Raw genomic sequence first — 14,984 nt, forward strand, 5'->3', positions numbered from 1 at the left:
TGCCAGAAACTGGTTGAATGTAGGGGTAATTTTCCTCTCCATATGGCAAGGCGAAACTCCTACCCCATTTCTGCCCAGAGCAGCATGGTCATACTGAGATATCAGAATGTAAAGGATCCCTGGTCATGCTTGTCCTCATGAAGTGGTTGAATCAATATCTGTCAACTAATGCTACTAAGCCACAAATCAAAACAATGAGAAGAAATATAAACCATATCACTGTGTAAAAATGAAACAAAAATACTTAATTTTGGCTTCTGTTAGTTTATGAATTATTTTTGTTTTGTGTCTAGGAAGACATTGGATGAATGTTCATTCCTGTTTCTGCAAAGTATGAAAATACACATTTTGATCATTAGTTAACTCATGTATCTTGAGTTCTTATTCTGGTCAGTGAATAGGGAACTTAGAACATTTTCGTTTCAGAACTTAAGAAGCATGAGGATCTCCTGGCTTATTCTGTGTCCATTGTATATTTTTGTGCTGATAAAAGAAAAAAAGATTATTCTGTCAATTAAAAATATACAGGTATCTTGTTTTCAAATTAATTTACAGAATCTTGAAAGAGTTCTTGAAATGATGTTTTATGGGGTACTGCATCAAACATAACTATTTTGACTGACAGCTATGTCCAATGCCTGTAAGAAGAGTCAGGGCAGAGGATTGCGTGTAGTCCTTTGATAAGCAGGCTCACTGGAACATCCAATTGGGACTTGTTTTACAGTTCTTTGAGTTCAACAAGTCAGTCTTTAGTTCACAGACAGCAGATTAGTTTAGATCCCGATTCAGATTAGTTTATTGTCATATTCACCAGGGTGCAATGAAATTCCTTGCTCGCGTGAAGCTCACCGAGTAAACATGGCAATAATAAGTACAACAATAAATATAGCAATGAGCACAACACAACAGAATAGTGAAAAATAGTAGTGCAATCAGAAGTAGTGCAAAAACAGATGCTAAATTGACAACAACAGAATAACCAGGAAAGGTAGAATTAAGAGTCCGAGAATGTGGCAGCACCACTAGGAAGGGGATGTGAAAGAGGTGATTGGTTCAGAAGTAGGGAAGAAGCTGTTCATAAGTCTGGTTCTCCAGACTTTCAAGCTCCTGTAACTTCTCCCAGAAGGTAGAATAGAGAAAGCTTAGGCTAATTTGATTCCATGATAGTGACATGCAAATGAAAAGGTAAGCAACCATTTCAAACACTTTGTTAGTCTGATGAATGATGAGGGATAATAATATTTGTAAAATTTTACAAATGCATTACTTTGTTTGGAATACTCCATTCACCCATTCTATCCTTATTAAATTGTCCATTGATTTAAAGCCCAAGCCTTATTCAGCTGGCATGTACATTTAATCAGTTTACAAAACAAAGAAAATCAAATGACAGCATAAGCTAGATTTCAGTAAAGTGGTATATTTAAAATGACCCACTGATCAATACTTTGATCTCAATTTAATTTACCCAGATATCGGGCTGGTGAAATCACACACTGAATCATTGGATGTATGAGGCTTGCTTTCATTATTGGTCAGTGGCACTGGCTTAGCTGGAAATAACTGCATCAGCAGCTTATATACTGCAGCTTCAAGAGAAGGAAAGTGACTCACGTTTTTTTGGCAAGTGATTCACCTCCTGACTCACCAAACCACAAGCTATGTCCAGCTCTCCAGAGTCCTGAAGAAAATACTGCTTCCACATGACATCTCTGACAGCGTGCACCGAAGAAGGTGGGCATTACAGCTCTTGCCTTAAAAACATGCACTTTTGCTCACTTCTCAGCTCTCAGGAGAAGAAGCAAAGGCTGATTTATTTTCTTTCTTTCTCTTAGCTTCTGGACATCGACTCGACAGGCGTGCCAAAGGAGTGAAATAAGCAAACTCACTTGTGCTTCTGTGAAGTTGAAGCCAAAATGTTAGATAGAATAATGATAGGGCAACATTGTTGTCTCTTAAAATATACGACTATGTATGTCACCAACATCCCCACTCCTTGCCACCCCACCCCTTTCCACTACTGCCTATCTGCAGAAAAGAATAATTAAGGCCCTAAAGGTTATTATGAATCAGACTAGGTGAAGTAATGAACCTCAACCTGGCCACTCGTAGTTGCAGGTGGAGCCATCATCACTGTGGCATTAAACTGTTCCATACCCTGATATCTCCCTCCTCTTAACTCCATTTCCTGTCCTTCCCTTCGTACCCCTCCCAAAACAAATCGCTTTCCCTCATCTGCATGGCAGCCTGTGTACAAGTCACATGGAGAATCACTTTCATTGCATTGACGCAAATCACAGCAGCCAACATACAAATGAGATGGTTACAGCTGTCATCTGAGAAAGTATAAGATATTTTTTAACACTTCCGAAAGGAAGTAAAACAGGATGACATTTTTTTTTAAAGTGAGGATGCCCCAATTTTTTGATGATCCCCAATTTTTCACAAGGAAAAAATATAATGCTCATTTAGCACACTGAAAATAAGTGAAATCCAATTTCAAGGCATTTATTGTTTTGCCATTTTAGCAAAGACATATACTGTTAAAAATGAGCAAATATAATGTTAAAATGTAGCTCAAAGGAACTTGAAGCAAATCTGTTAAGCAGAACATATCAAAGATGCTTAAGCCCCTCTAAACTGAATTGACAGTGAATGCAATTTTAAACAAAGTCAAATAAAAGCAGAAAATGCTGGAGATAGCCAATAGGTCAGAGAACATCTGTGGAAAAAGAAACAGAGTTACTGCTTCAGGACAGCAGTCTTTCATCTGATGAAACATCTGAAGCATTAACTCTGTTTCTCTCTGCAAACATGCTGCTTGACCTGCTGAGCTCTCCAGTATTTTCCATTTTTATATTAGATTTCCAGCAATTGCAGTTTTTGCTTTTTGCTTATTGGAAAAATGTGTGTAATGATGTTAAAAAAAACACAGCAGCAGTTTGGATTGAAAATATTTTTATTTGTTTTTATATAGAGCAATCCAAAAATAGTTATCATTCATTACTTAATGAAATCCATGATATTAAAATAAACATTTCTAACCTGTCCTATGGAATGTATTTCCTTACTGATTTTAACAATGAAAGTCACATAACGATGCTACAAGCTATTGTTCAAGTCCAAAAGACCAAGGTAGCCCAGCGAATAAAGGCAAACCCAGTAAGGCAGAAAGTTTCAGGCTGTGTTTTTTGTTCACTGGTCTCAATGAGGGCAGAGATTAGCCTGTTAAAATTGCTCTGAACATTCCAACGCTGGGGAAGGAAGCCAATAAACCAGCCAGGCTTCTCAGTCAGAATTAACCAGTAGCTGCTGGACATAAGAATGATTGATCACACTTATGTCAATCTAAATAGTTAAAAATCTGCAGAAATGTGTCAAAATGTTATTTGAGTGGCTGCTGGCATCCATAGAACTGGACTCCAAGAGTGCCTTGAGGAGATAATGAAGGAAAATCCAAAGTAGAAATCCAAAATAATCATCACATGAAAACAATATCAATTCCCCTTGCGTGTTTTTTTTAACATTACCAAGTTATTTTTTAAACATATTTTAGAAGCATGTGGAACAATAATTGGCCTGCTGCAGATGAAATGTACAAAAGCAAAACAGTGCCAAACCTCCGGTGTCTAACCAAGTAATTTGATGCATTAATCAAAATAAAAATTATATATCATCAAACCTGACATTTTGGACTAAAAGCAGTCACTAATAAGAAAGAAAAGTTGAAGAGAACATGATTATTGCTTGATCACTCAAGTTTTATACAAGGAAAATTATAGAATTAATTAAGACAAAATCAGGAAATTTATTGTGTGTTTCACAGAAACTAATTTTCTTAAAGGTTTCAATGCGGCAGATATCCCAAGTGTCAGCTTCCTACTATATATTATCATATCTCAGAACTCATTACATGGCAATTGACAAGATACCTAGTTATAAGTACCTAAAGTAACTCTTTGACTACTGATTTGTTTTTGGTTATAAGATACAATAAATATTTTTTTTTCTCAATGAAATTCAAGGCAATATCATTGTGGAAAACTGGAAGGTTGATATTGGTGGGTTGCTATAGCTCATAATGCAGCGTTAATTTGTCATCTATGTATACAATTAAATAACTGTGTGACCATATAAGGATCCCCTAAAGGTCAAAGAAAACTAACTCATGTCCTGTTCGTGTGATGTGACACTTGATGAGATCAGGAACATTTCATACAGTTGGACATTTGTACCCACACAAAGTTATTTAGAGATGTTGATTCTTCACTAAGTCTAGGCAGTAAAGGAGTTGAACTAACCTTAGACGAATGTCATTAGAATCCTGGACACAGAGAAATCAAAACACCTTTGAATAAATTCAAGGACGCCATATATTCAGTGAAAATTTGTTTTCACTCTTGAGTACAACTATTCACAAAGAGTAAGACTATAATCACCCTGTAACAATGTATTTTCATATAAAGTAGGAAATGTTACACTCAGAAGGTCAGTAGCAGAAATGGAACAGGGGTAGCATTTCAAGTAACTGATGATTGATCAGAACTGGATCTTTTTTAAAAAACAAGGTAGAAATTTAATCTCAAATCTCAAATCTTGCTCAACTTCTGTAATACCGGTTCCTTGGCATCCGCAGCTATATCCTGTTTCTAACACATTTAGCCAGAGACCAATTTCCACTCTGTAACAAGTTTTAAGTTTTAAGAAGGAGGAAGAGGGGGCGGAGAGGTAAGAACAAGTCCTTTGCTCAGCACCTTGATTCTTTTTATCAGTTAATCTCTCCTGCCTTCTGCTCCACAATTGAGCTTCAGTTTTGTTCTTTCTCTACTTCCCTGTAACTTAAAACTGATTTACTACAAAAGCAGCTTCATAACTCCGATTTGTTGGGCATTACAGTGCAGAAACCAATGTGCTTCCAATTTACTGAGCAATGTACCGACACACATTTGTGGTGAGAGTCATCTGCTATTTTTGATGGCCAGTCCAGCAGCACATGTCATTGCCTGCATGTACATTAATTAGTGGGCGATGCTGATTTGGCACCATTGCGTCAAAATAGGGTCTCAATATTGTAGATGACAATATGCATTCAACCCACACAGAGAACCCAAAGTTCAATGCACACTGATTCATGGGCATGTCACACGTGCCACTGGATTAGCTGTCCCAAAATAGCAGATGATATGACTCTCCCACACCACGCTATCAATCCTTAAACCCTACTCCCCTCGCCTTCAGCAGACCTAGACACAGTTGCAAAATTCAAAGAGATTATCAATTATTTGCATGTGTATATTTGATTTGGGAGAATTGGGTTGAGTGAGTTACAAGTTAGTCTATTTTCAGTCTTCATATCGGTTTTGCTGGTCTATGCTGACTGATTTTGCAGAAGGACACCTATGCTGATTGATTCCTTCAACAGAATGCACTCTGCTCTGTTGGTAGATCCACAGCCATGTGTTCTTACAGCCTGCTGCTTTCTAGAAAAGGAAAGGTGACAAAATTCACTTTCCAGGTGTAAGGAGCATTGATGACCTCCTGAATGCAGCACTGTGTTGCAAACTGAGCATTTTGTTGATGATCTCAGGGAATAAACGGAACCGCTCATTTCTGTTAATTTTGTGTGCAGCTTGCACCAGGATATAGGTTATTTGTCAATAATGATCCCAGTGCATTTTCCTGCATTCTTCCATTCTGCCCTTACATAGCTCTAGCTGTTGCCAGTTCTAGTGAAAGATAATTGACATGAAATGTTAACCCTGTTTCTTTCTCCACAGATCCCAACTCACCTACTGAATATTTGACAAGATTTCCAAATTTCACAGCACTATGTTTTTATAAAAAATTCTTTCAAATTACCTAAGTCAAGCAATTTTTTTAAAATCTTGATCTTTGTTTTTACTACTGACCCACAGTAGCTGTCTTGGAACAATATAGAATGTACAGAGATTCCTTCTCTAACAAGTTTAAAGAAAAGATAAATAAATAATGAAATATTAAAAGCTCTCTTTTTCATAAAGTATACTGATGGAGGACAAAATATATGCTTCAAACTTATTTTGGAAAGGACTAGTTACAAGTTAAGCACTTGGCACTCTGAAACAAAAAAAGTGATATTTAGAATGTTGAATAGTGGTCATGACAATCAAAGATCAATGAAAATGTATCCAAGTTGACTGCTGCAATGGACTTTGATGGAAAATTCTACTGGCAAATTCAGTCAAAATTCAGGTTCATAATTTAAAAACTTGGGCGTCATTCAGAAGGGAGCATCATCTGATAATCTTCATCCTTTACAGTACCTGCAGAAACAAATGAAATTCTCTGTTAAAACAACAATTTCAGCAGACAAAGCTGTGTTATCCTTAAGTTATTATGAAGCTCATCCATAAGCTGCCCAGTAGTTCTGTGTGTTGAACATTGAAGCTCAGTCTAGTTCAAAGCTGCGCTCTCACAGAGAAGTTTTGCAATATCTGGCCAATGCTTATCTTAACTGTGCATTTGCCAACAGTACCTATGCCAGATCATGAAAGAGATTAAACTCAGCTCAAGTTTCCATTCTTGATTGCTATTCCATGTCATCAGCTTTACAAGCTGCAAAGAGTGGCCATCACACGGAGCATAGCAGTGTCACTGTGTCAGTGTCATTGACACTCACATCGTCAATTACCATTACAATAACAATTTGCATTTATAGATCAAATGCAATATAAGAAAACATACCAGGCTCCAAGAAACATTTGACAAAAAAACACTGAACCCTAGATAAAAACATTCGAGGCAATAAATACTTGATGAAATAAACAAGTTTAAATGGCAAGAGACAGTTTAAGGTGGAAATTCTACATATCAGGTAAGATCTTGATGACAGAACCCCAGGACTCAGGAGGTGGACTAAGAGGTTTCTATGCACACAAGTGAGCAGGGTTGAAGCTCACTAGACATATGGCACCAGAATTTCCTGTTTCCCAGAAGAGAGAAGAACTCCTGCCCACAACTGAAAAAGCAAAGGGCTCCGTCTGCTGCAAGTTCCAGGTTTTGCAGCTCACTAAAGAATCAATACAGTGTACAGTTTGGGATGAGTCCAGTAGCATCTACATGACGTGCTTGAGGGAAGGGAGAACTTTCTTGTTCCTGATATTGAACATCATCCCTATTTGCCTTTGATGTCTATTAACCATTGAATGCCAGTTTCCAAAGCATTTTGAGATTGGTTGGGTAATAAGAAGACAGGTCTTGGCTCTTCATAAGACCAACTGATCATGACCTCAATGCCCTAATCATACATACAGAGACAATTGTTACAGCTTTGAAAATACATCACACTCTAAAATTCATTCAAACTTCAATAGTTTGAGGAAACCTAGTTAGCACGACAAAATAAATAGGAAAATGTTAACATAAGGTACATTTGCATCAAACATGCAATAAAATGGATAAGAAGAGTATTATTTCCAATCACACATGCTTCAGTTCAGTAAAGAACATTTGATACCTTTTTGCCTGTACACTGGGTACAATAAGGGTACTGCTAAGCCTTGATCTTCCTTCTGGTAGGCAGAAATTAAGTTCTTCACCTTACGAAACAATCTTCTATTGACTCCAGGTGCTGTCTGTGAAAAAAAAGAAAAAAGAAATCTGAAGAACAGGAAAAGCTAACATGCTGAAGTAAGCCTAGCTCTTCATATCAGATTAGACTCAGCTTAATGCCTCATCTCTAAAAATGCCACATTAATAAAAGCCATTGTTTAAGCTGGTACTGACATCTGGAATCTTCCCTATCGGCCACGTGTCTCACAAAATCCTGGCCTGCTGCCCATAATGTTCTGGTAGTTAAGACGAACGAAGCAATCCATTTCAACAGTCTTTCCTGCTTACATATTCCAAAACCCTATTATTCCTATGGGTGAAAAAGATATGATGTGATCTCTTGCTTACTACTAACTTTTCTGATTGTCAAACCTGTTATTGCGGCAAACATTACTGATGGCCATTATTACACTTATTTCATAATTCACACTCTGAAACATGTAACTGTTCACATTTATTACAGCCTCGTGCAATTCCACAACATCTTTTCTCCCTCTCTCTCCACTGATAATTCTGCAGCAGATTTTCAGATCAAAGAATTTTTTGAGAAAAGCCTATGGTGAAAAATAGTAGAAACAAAAGGCCCAGTCATTCAAATGAGCATAAGAGTTATAGGGAACTGGCACAGAAGACATTTGAGGCCAGCATAGATCACCCGTGATTATATTGAATGGAGGGGCAGGCTTGAGGAGCCAAATGGCCTACCCCTCCTCCTATTTTCTTATCTTCTTGTGTTGTGTTCTTGTGACCTTGTGCCCGCTCTCCATTCGCCTTGTTGTCATGGTTACAACAGTGCCATTTGGAAATGCCAATGAACCCCCTAATCCCCAAATGAGATTGGTGGGCTGACCCTGTGGCAGACTGCACACTGCGCTGGTTTGACTTATGACTGCCCCTTCCACATGCTGATGACATAACTTTCTTCAATTCTGGTGAAAAACCACAGCAGAGCCAGACCACTAAATGGTGGCGGCCAGCGGTCAACTGAAAGCAAGGAAATCCCTGCTCCCAGCTACTTAACAGGAGCTCAGCTTCAGCAACATGCCAGTGACCAGAAGATGGCAGGCTCAGCAAGCCACTTCATCAGTCCAGCCAGCTTTTCATTGGAAATGAAAGTATGGGCCAACAGTTACTCTATGGGTCATGCAATCCAGCCAAAGGGTTGCAAAATTCATTAATTATGAGAAAAGATTTGGTACTATTTCTGAAGGAAAGAAGACAGTGACACCGATTTCGAGAAGAAAAATGGAAGTGGAATATTTTTGCATGATTAACTTCTTCAATACAGTGGACAGTCAGACACTTTTTCCCAGGGCAAAAATGGATAAGGTGATTGGAGGAAGGTATAAGGGGGATTAAGTTTTTTACAAAGAGAGTGGTGGATGTGTGGAATGCACTGCTGGCAGAGGTTTTGGGGGCAGATACATTAGGGACATTTAAGAGACTCTTGGATAGCCACATGAATGATAGAGAAATGGAGGGCTATGTGGGAGGGAAGGGTCAGATAGATATTAGGGCAGGATAGAATGTTGGCCCAACATCGTGGGCCGAAGGGCCTGTACTGTGCTATAATGTTCTATATAATACAATCGGAAAAGTTACAAAAGTTTTCGGACAAACAGAACAATGAATATAGAAATAGCAGCAAATGGAAGTTTATGTGCAGATACATCCAAGAATAAGAATATGTTGACCACTATAACAAAGAAAGAACAAATTGTTTCAGCAGTTAGCAAACATATTTCTTTTATAAAGATATAAGGAAATGAAAACACCGCATTAATCTATCTGAAATAGAGTTAAATCTGAAAGGTTAACTACAGCAGTATGTCTAACTCTATGACCTCTTCCTGTTTTTACTTCTGCTTTTGCTTCACCTTGAACACCAGTCAGAATTTAAGACTGATTTCTTGCAGTTTACACATAATTATCAGTTATGGACTTAGTTCATTGTATCATGATGCACAAAAAAAACAAGAGCCAATCATTTCTCATGCTGTCATGTCAACATTGTGATGACCCAAGATGAATAAAAAGATAATAATGATGGGAAAGGAGCTGCAGAAATGTACTGATGAAGTGCCAAGTGGAGCTTTGACTGAAGCTGCAGGAATAAGGAAATAAAGGATTCCATGATTTAATACTCCAAAAGGGGGATATGATGATACTTAGTGAAAATGCAGAGAGGAAGAAATTTAGAACAGCTTATTTTATATTTAGATTTTAGAAGAGACACCAAATGAAAGTTCTTAAGAGTAATATTTCAATAGTTTACCAGCTTTAAACTATGAATAGGGAGAACAATGCTAACTACACCAAGATGAAGCAAGATCATGCAACAGAGCTGTTATAAAAGTTATGACAAGATTCTAAGTGTTTGCATCAAGGTTTTTATTATGTTAAATGACCATTTGAGACTGAGATCAGATTAATTGAAGGTTACATTACAACTTTGAGTGGGCAAGCATTACACAGTCAGATGACGGAACTATAGAGAAGCTGCAAAAAAAGATTTACACCACAACCATGAGGTTATTCTTAACAGAAAAGACTAAACAATTTTTTTCTCTCAGAAGGAAACAGCTGAAGTATGATCAGATGGAGATCTGGAAGGGAGCTGATAGGTTAGGAAAATCCAGTTTAAAGTCACAAATTGTCAGTTGTATATATATTTTTTAATTTCAAAAATATACTTAATTCATACTATATATACAGTAACTACAAACCAAACATGGCTTTCACTGCATTCATTGTAGCATCAATTCAATACATTCTCTTACAATATGCCAATGCCATTTACATTTCCTCCCTCACTAAACAAAGCACCAGTGAAGCGATTGAGAGGCTGTTACACAGCACCCATCCCTTCAGTGTCTAGTAGTGGCAGGATCCTAGACCGTGGTTCTTCCCCACGGAGCCTTTGCGATGGCTGTACCAAGCTTCTTGCATCTTAGAATGTGCCAGTCGGCAGCATTTGCTTGCGGATATCGCTTTGTACTGGGAATTCCACAAGTTTCAGGCAAAGGGAAAGCAGGAGAAATATACCCAGGGGGCAGTTAGAATGTGAAACTCACTACTGCATGATTGAGCTGAAAAGCAAGGGTACATCTAAGGTACAGCTGGGTATGTATTTCAGGGAATATTTTAAAAGGATGAAAAGATTGAAAGATGAAGTTGAGACAAGGGAGGAGATTAGTTTCATGAGGAGCATAAATATCAGCACAGACCAGTTGAAACGTAACCTGTTTAAGTGATGCAAATCCCATGAAAAATTCTATAAACTGCAATGATAAGGCTTTAGCCAGCTTTATATTCAATTTTCAATGAGAGCTCAGCAGACAATAACTTCCACCAACTCATTATTTAGCATCCTTATTTATTGAGTTGAAAATCCCACCTGTCCTTCTACTCTCCAGAGCATGTTAAATGATTCTGCCCTTTACCCCATCTACTTACAGGATATAAATATGCTGCAGTATAATGAGAAGATAAATAGGACTGATTAAGAGAAACTGTGAAATCAAGGCATGAATTACTGAGATAAATTTGAATTAGAGTTAAGCCAGCAGATATATGTTTTGGCACAGTAATTAATTGCAAAGTTGCTGAAGGTAAACTTCAAATGATGATAAGGTCTGAATCTTAGTCCATCTTTACAAAACCAATCAGAATTTAATACTACTTCTTCATTCCAGTATATTACCAGGGAAAATCAAAATGATCCGATGTCTTGGTCCAAATACAGCACGCTAATATTAATGAATTATAATCTTGCATCTGAGCTCATTTCATCTTTATTGGATCAAGTCATGCTGGGTGGGATAGCAATTCTGAGAAGAATTCGCTAGCATTCATGCAAGATGTACTGAATGACAGATATTGGCGCACTACACTGAGGAATCCACTTCAGTGGGACCACGCCAGGCAGACAAGGTGCAGACTCAGATACCCCATTCAATCAGTGCAGATGCTCAGCTGGGGAAAAAAAGAAAGTTTCTCTGCGAGTTATTTTGCTTCAGTTTATTTCATTCAATTTTAAATGTTTTAATGTTTTTCAATTAACTTTACTTTTATAGTCTTTACTAATTATTAATAACAAGTTTAAGAAATGTTAAATGTCAATATCAGGATTATCTATAAACTGACTGCAGAGGGTTGTAGACTCAGCCGGCTCCATCACAGGCACAACCCTCCCAGCCATCGAGGACATCTTCAAGAGGTGATGCCTCAAGAAGGTGGCATCCATCATTAAGGACCCTCACCATCCGGGACATGCCCTCTTTGCATTACTACCATCGGGAAGGATCTACAGGAGCCTGAAGACCCACACTCAAGGTCTTATGAACAGCTTCTTCCCCTCCACCATCAGATTTCTGAACGGTCATTGAACCCATGAACATTACCTCATTATTCCTCTTTTTGCACTATATATTTATTTTGGGAACTTTTTGTGATTTTTATGTCTTGCACTGTGCTGCTGCCACAAAACAACAAATTTCACGTCATATGTCAGTGATAATAAACTTTATTCTGATCCTGATTCTAAACTGTGAAGTAAAAGCCTCACAAGTTTTGACAGGAAATGAGCATTTGCATTGTCTCCTGCAAAAGCTAACAGAACATTCTGGCAGTCTGAGTAGATGCTGCCTGATGCCTAGTTGCCACTGAGAGCATACGGTACCTTGCTGGCTTAATTAGTCCTCCTCATCTGGCCCAATGAAGTATGGATGAAGAGGACAATGGACAGTGATCCCAGGCAACAGGCGAGAATGAGCTTGATGTTAATAATTTATAAAATATTTTGGTATATTTCCCTAAACCCAGTTAGTATTGAACATTCCGAAAACTGGAAAATGTAGATTTGAGTGATCCAATGATAGCACTTAGCATAGAATTTTGGCAATTTTAAGTATATAAGATGGCATCTATCTCCTTAAGTAAGTTATTGGTTCATATAAGGTTCTCCAGTGAGCTACCAAGAACATAGGTGGTTGGGGAGGGTGACAGTAGAAGGCTTTGCAATGGAATAACAATAACAGCTTGCACTAATGTGATTCTGTTATGTGAAGCTGGTACTGATCCAACAATGCAGATATTAAGAAGGCTGGATAAGAGTTTGCTTGGTTTTACAGCGGGGTGTTGTCAGAGAACTAGAGGATTGAAATTCAATAGCGTTTCAACCATTGGCAGCATCAACTCATATTCCCACCCCCCAGAGAGAACATAAATCTGCGTGCCAGTAGGACCTTTGAAAAAATAATAATGGGTGAACCCACTTCAGATCCATTTCCATTTGATGAAAAGATAGAAATGTGTCTTCTGTATTTTTACACAGTCTTACCCTTGTTAAAATTTGTGATGTATTTCTGAAGCTCGTGCATTGATCAAGGATACCAGCCATGAACATAAAAAAGCAAAATACTAGATGTTGACAATCCAAAATAAATTCTGAAGATGCTGGAAACACAACAGGTCAACCAGCATCCGGGGGGAGAACAGGCCATTGATGTTTTAAGTACAAACATTTCATGTGAGCAGAAAAATGAGAGATGGATGGGCATTCTAATGGGCTCAGAAAAAAGAAAAGCACTATATTGTGTTTGTAAAGCACAAACTGATAAATATTGATGCCAAGAAGTGACATGACAAATCACCTCAGTCAATTTAAACAAGGTTATTAAAAAAAAGAAGACATTAAACCAAAGAAACTTGAGGAAAGCAGGAAAGATGAAGGTGCAAAATTGCAGCATGTTCACCAACTCTTCCCAAAAGAGAAAGAATATATCAACACTAAGCAAAACCATTCCTTCTTCCCATAAAGCTTCAGGAGAAGAAATCTTTTCTGGTATCTCTCCTCACCTGTTGGTAAAAGTTATGAATTGATAACTCCTCATTATTGTCTCCCCAGCCAGAGGAAAAGTTCTTTCCCAACTCACCCATCAAAACCCTTCATAACTTTAAACGCCCTGTGAGGTCACCATTAGCCTTTGCTGCTCCCACGAAATAGATGCCAGCCAAGTCCAGCAAGGCAACCAGCTTCAGACAAGAAATAATAGGTCTGCAGAGGGCAACCTCATTCCGTTCCAAAGCCCACAAAGGTTAGCCAGTCCCTCTCTGCAAAACCACAACTAACCACTTTAAACCTTGTCATGCTCAGAGCCTGAAACCCAAGCGTACATACACAATGCCTTTGGGAGAGACCAGTGCTTTGAAATAAATGGAAACAGTGATGTCAAAGTTCATTTAAAAAATAAATTTCTCTTACTTCAACAGTCCATGAATCTGTCGAAGTCTTGAAAACACGGTATGTATAAACTAATCCGGAGCACCTGTCAAAATGAAAGCACAGTTTTAGTGGCCATAAATTACAGTTATTTAAATACAAATCGAAACAGCTAGTACACATTAAATTTCACATTTTATCCTATGTTTTCATGTGACTCTCTTATTGAACCAAATTTCTTCTATGGTAAAAAAGCTTGGCGTAGATTTGTTAAATTTTAATGGTGTTATCGCTGTTTTTAAAAGTCCCAGAAACACTGTGATCTTCAGTTGTGAGGTTTCCAGAAAAGCAATGCCAGGTTACACTGTGTAACACCACTCTGTACCAGCTTCAACATGGTACTCTATTGATCTATTGCAGGGTCTCACAGATGTGGCCACCTAACCTCACAGCTGTGACCTCAGCAGCAGCCCTTAAAGGGACATCTTCTTAGGCAATCTCTCAGGATCGAGTATAGCTTGCTTTCACCCAAGTTTTGTGGGTTCTGAGGTGACTGATGAGAACAATGAGGAAACAACAGACTTTTCCACAGATGGAGTGGGGGTATTTTCATATTGTATACTTAGCCTATATGCCTGATTATATGCCTAATTTTACATAGTATGCCTAACCAGGCAACTGGGTGGGTTGTTTGTGAGGTAGTGTGCTTCTTCTATGCGGGGCTTCTGTGTGCATTCGTTATATGGACTTGAGGTTCTCAATACCATCCCAAGTGTCCTTCTCCACACTGCAATACAAGCAGAACTCTTCCAGGTAGTGGGACAGCCACTGCTTAAATAATAGTCACTGAGGTTGGGAGAGTTTTCCTTAGGCGCTCAGAGGGACCTGAACAGGCTAATAAAGAACAGCACCCCAAGGAGGTGTGTTCTTTGAACTGAGAGCCACAAAGACACAGACACACCGAGCAAGAATTGCCAGCAAGTTTCTGTGAGGTTGAATACTACATAAGTGCAGTCTATGAATGCCTGCACTTTGGGGAACCTTACAGTTCTATAAAATTCCTGTGCCAACACTGCCTGCACCAGTGAGCTGAAGGACAAGTGGATTAAGTCTTCTGTGCTTGAGTATGGCACCTGGGTGACCTCTTTTATGCAGCCGTGAGCAGTGAACA

At 38.4% G+C, this 14,984-nt stretch overlaps 1 protein-coding gene across 1 annotated transcript in view; it reads right to left on the reverse strand.

The window, feature by feature from the left end:
* Positions 1-3,039: 3,039 nt before the first annotated feature.
* The window catches only part of LOC127573439 (SH2 domain-containing protein 1A-like), a 34,522-nt gene continuing 22,577 nt past the window's right edge, over positions 3,040-14,984 (reverse strand). Inside the window, exons 3-5 of the mRNA XM_052021666.1 lie at positions 13,856-13,919; positions 7,496-7,613; positions 3,040-6,302 (exon numbers count right to left, since the gene is read on the reverse strand). Of these exons, the coding sequence (XP_051877626.1) occupies positions 6,256-6,302; positions 7,496-7,613; positions 13,856-13,919 (229 nt within the window). The 3' untranslated portion in view covers positions 3,040-6,255. The remainder of the gene's footprint in view (positions 6,303-7,495; positions 7,614-13,855; positions 13,920-14,984) is intronic.

The sequence above is a fragment of the Pristis pectinata genome, chromosome 8 (assembly GCF_009764475.1).
Source record: "Pristis pectinata isolate sPriPec2 chromosome 8, sPriPec2.1.pri, whole genome shotgun sequence".
NCBI lineage: Eukaryota > Metazoa > Chordata > Chondrichthyes > Rhinopristiformes > Pristidae > Pristis > Pristis pectinata.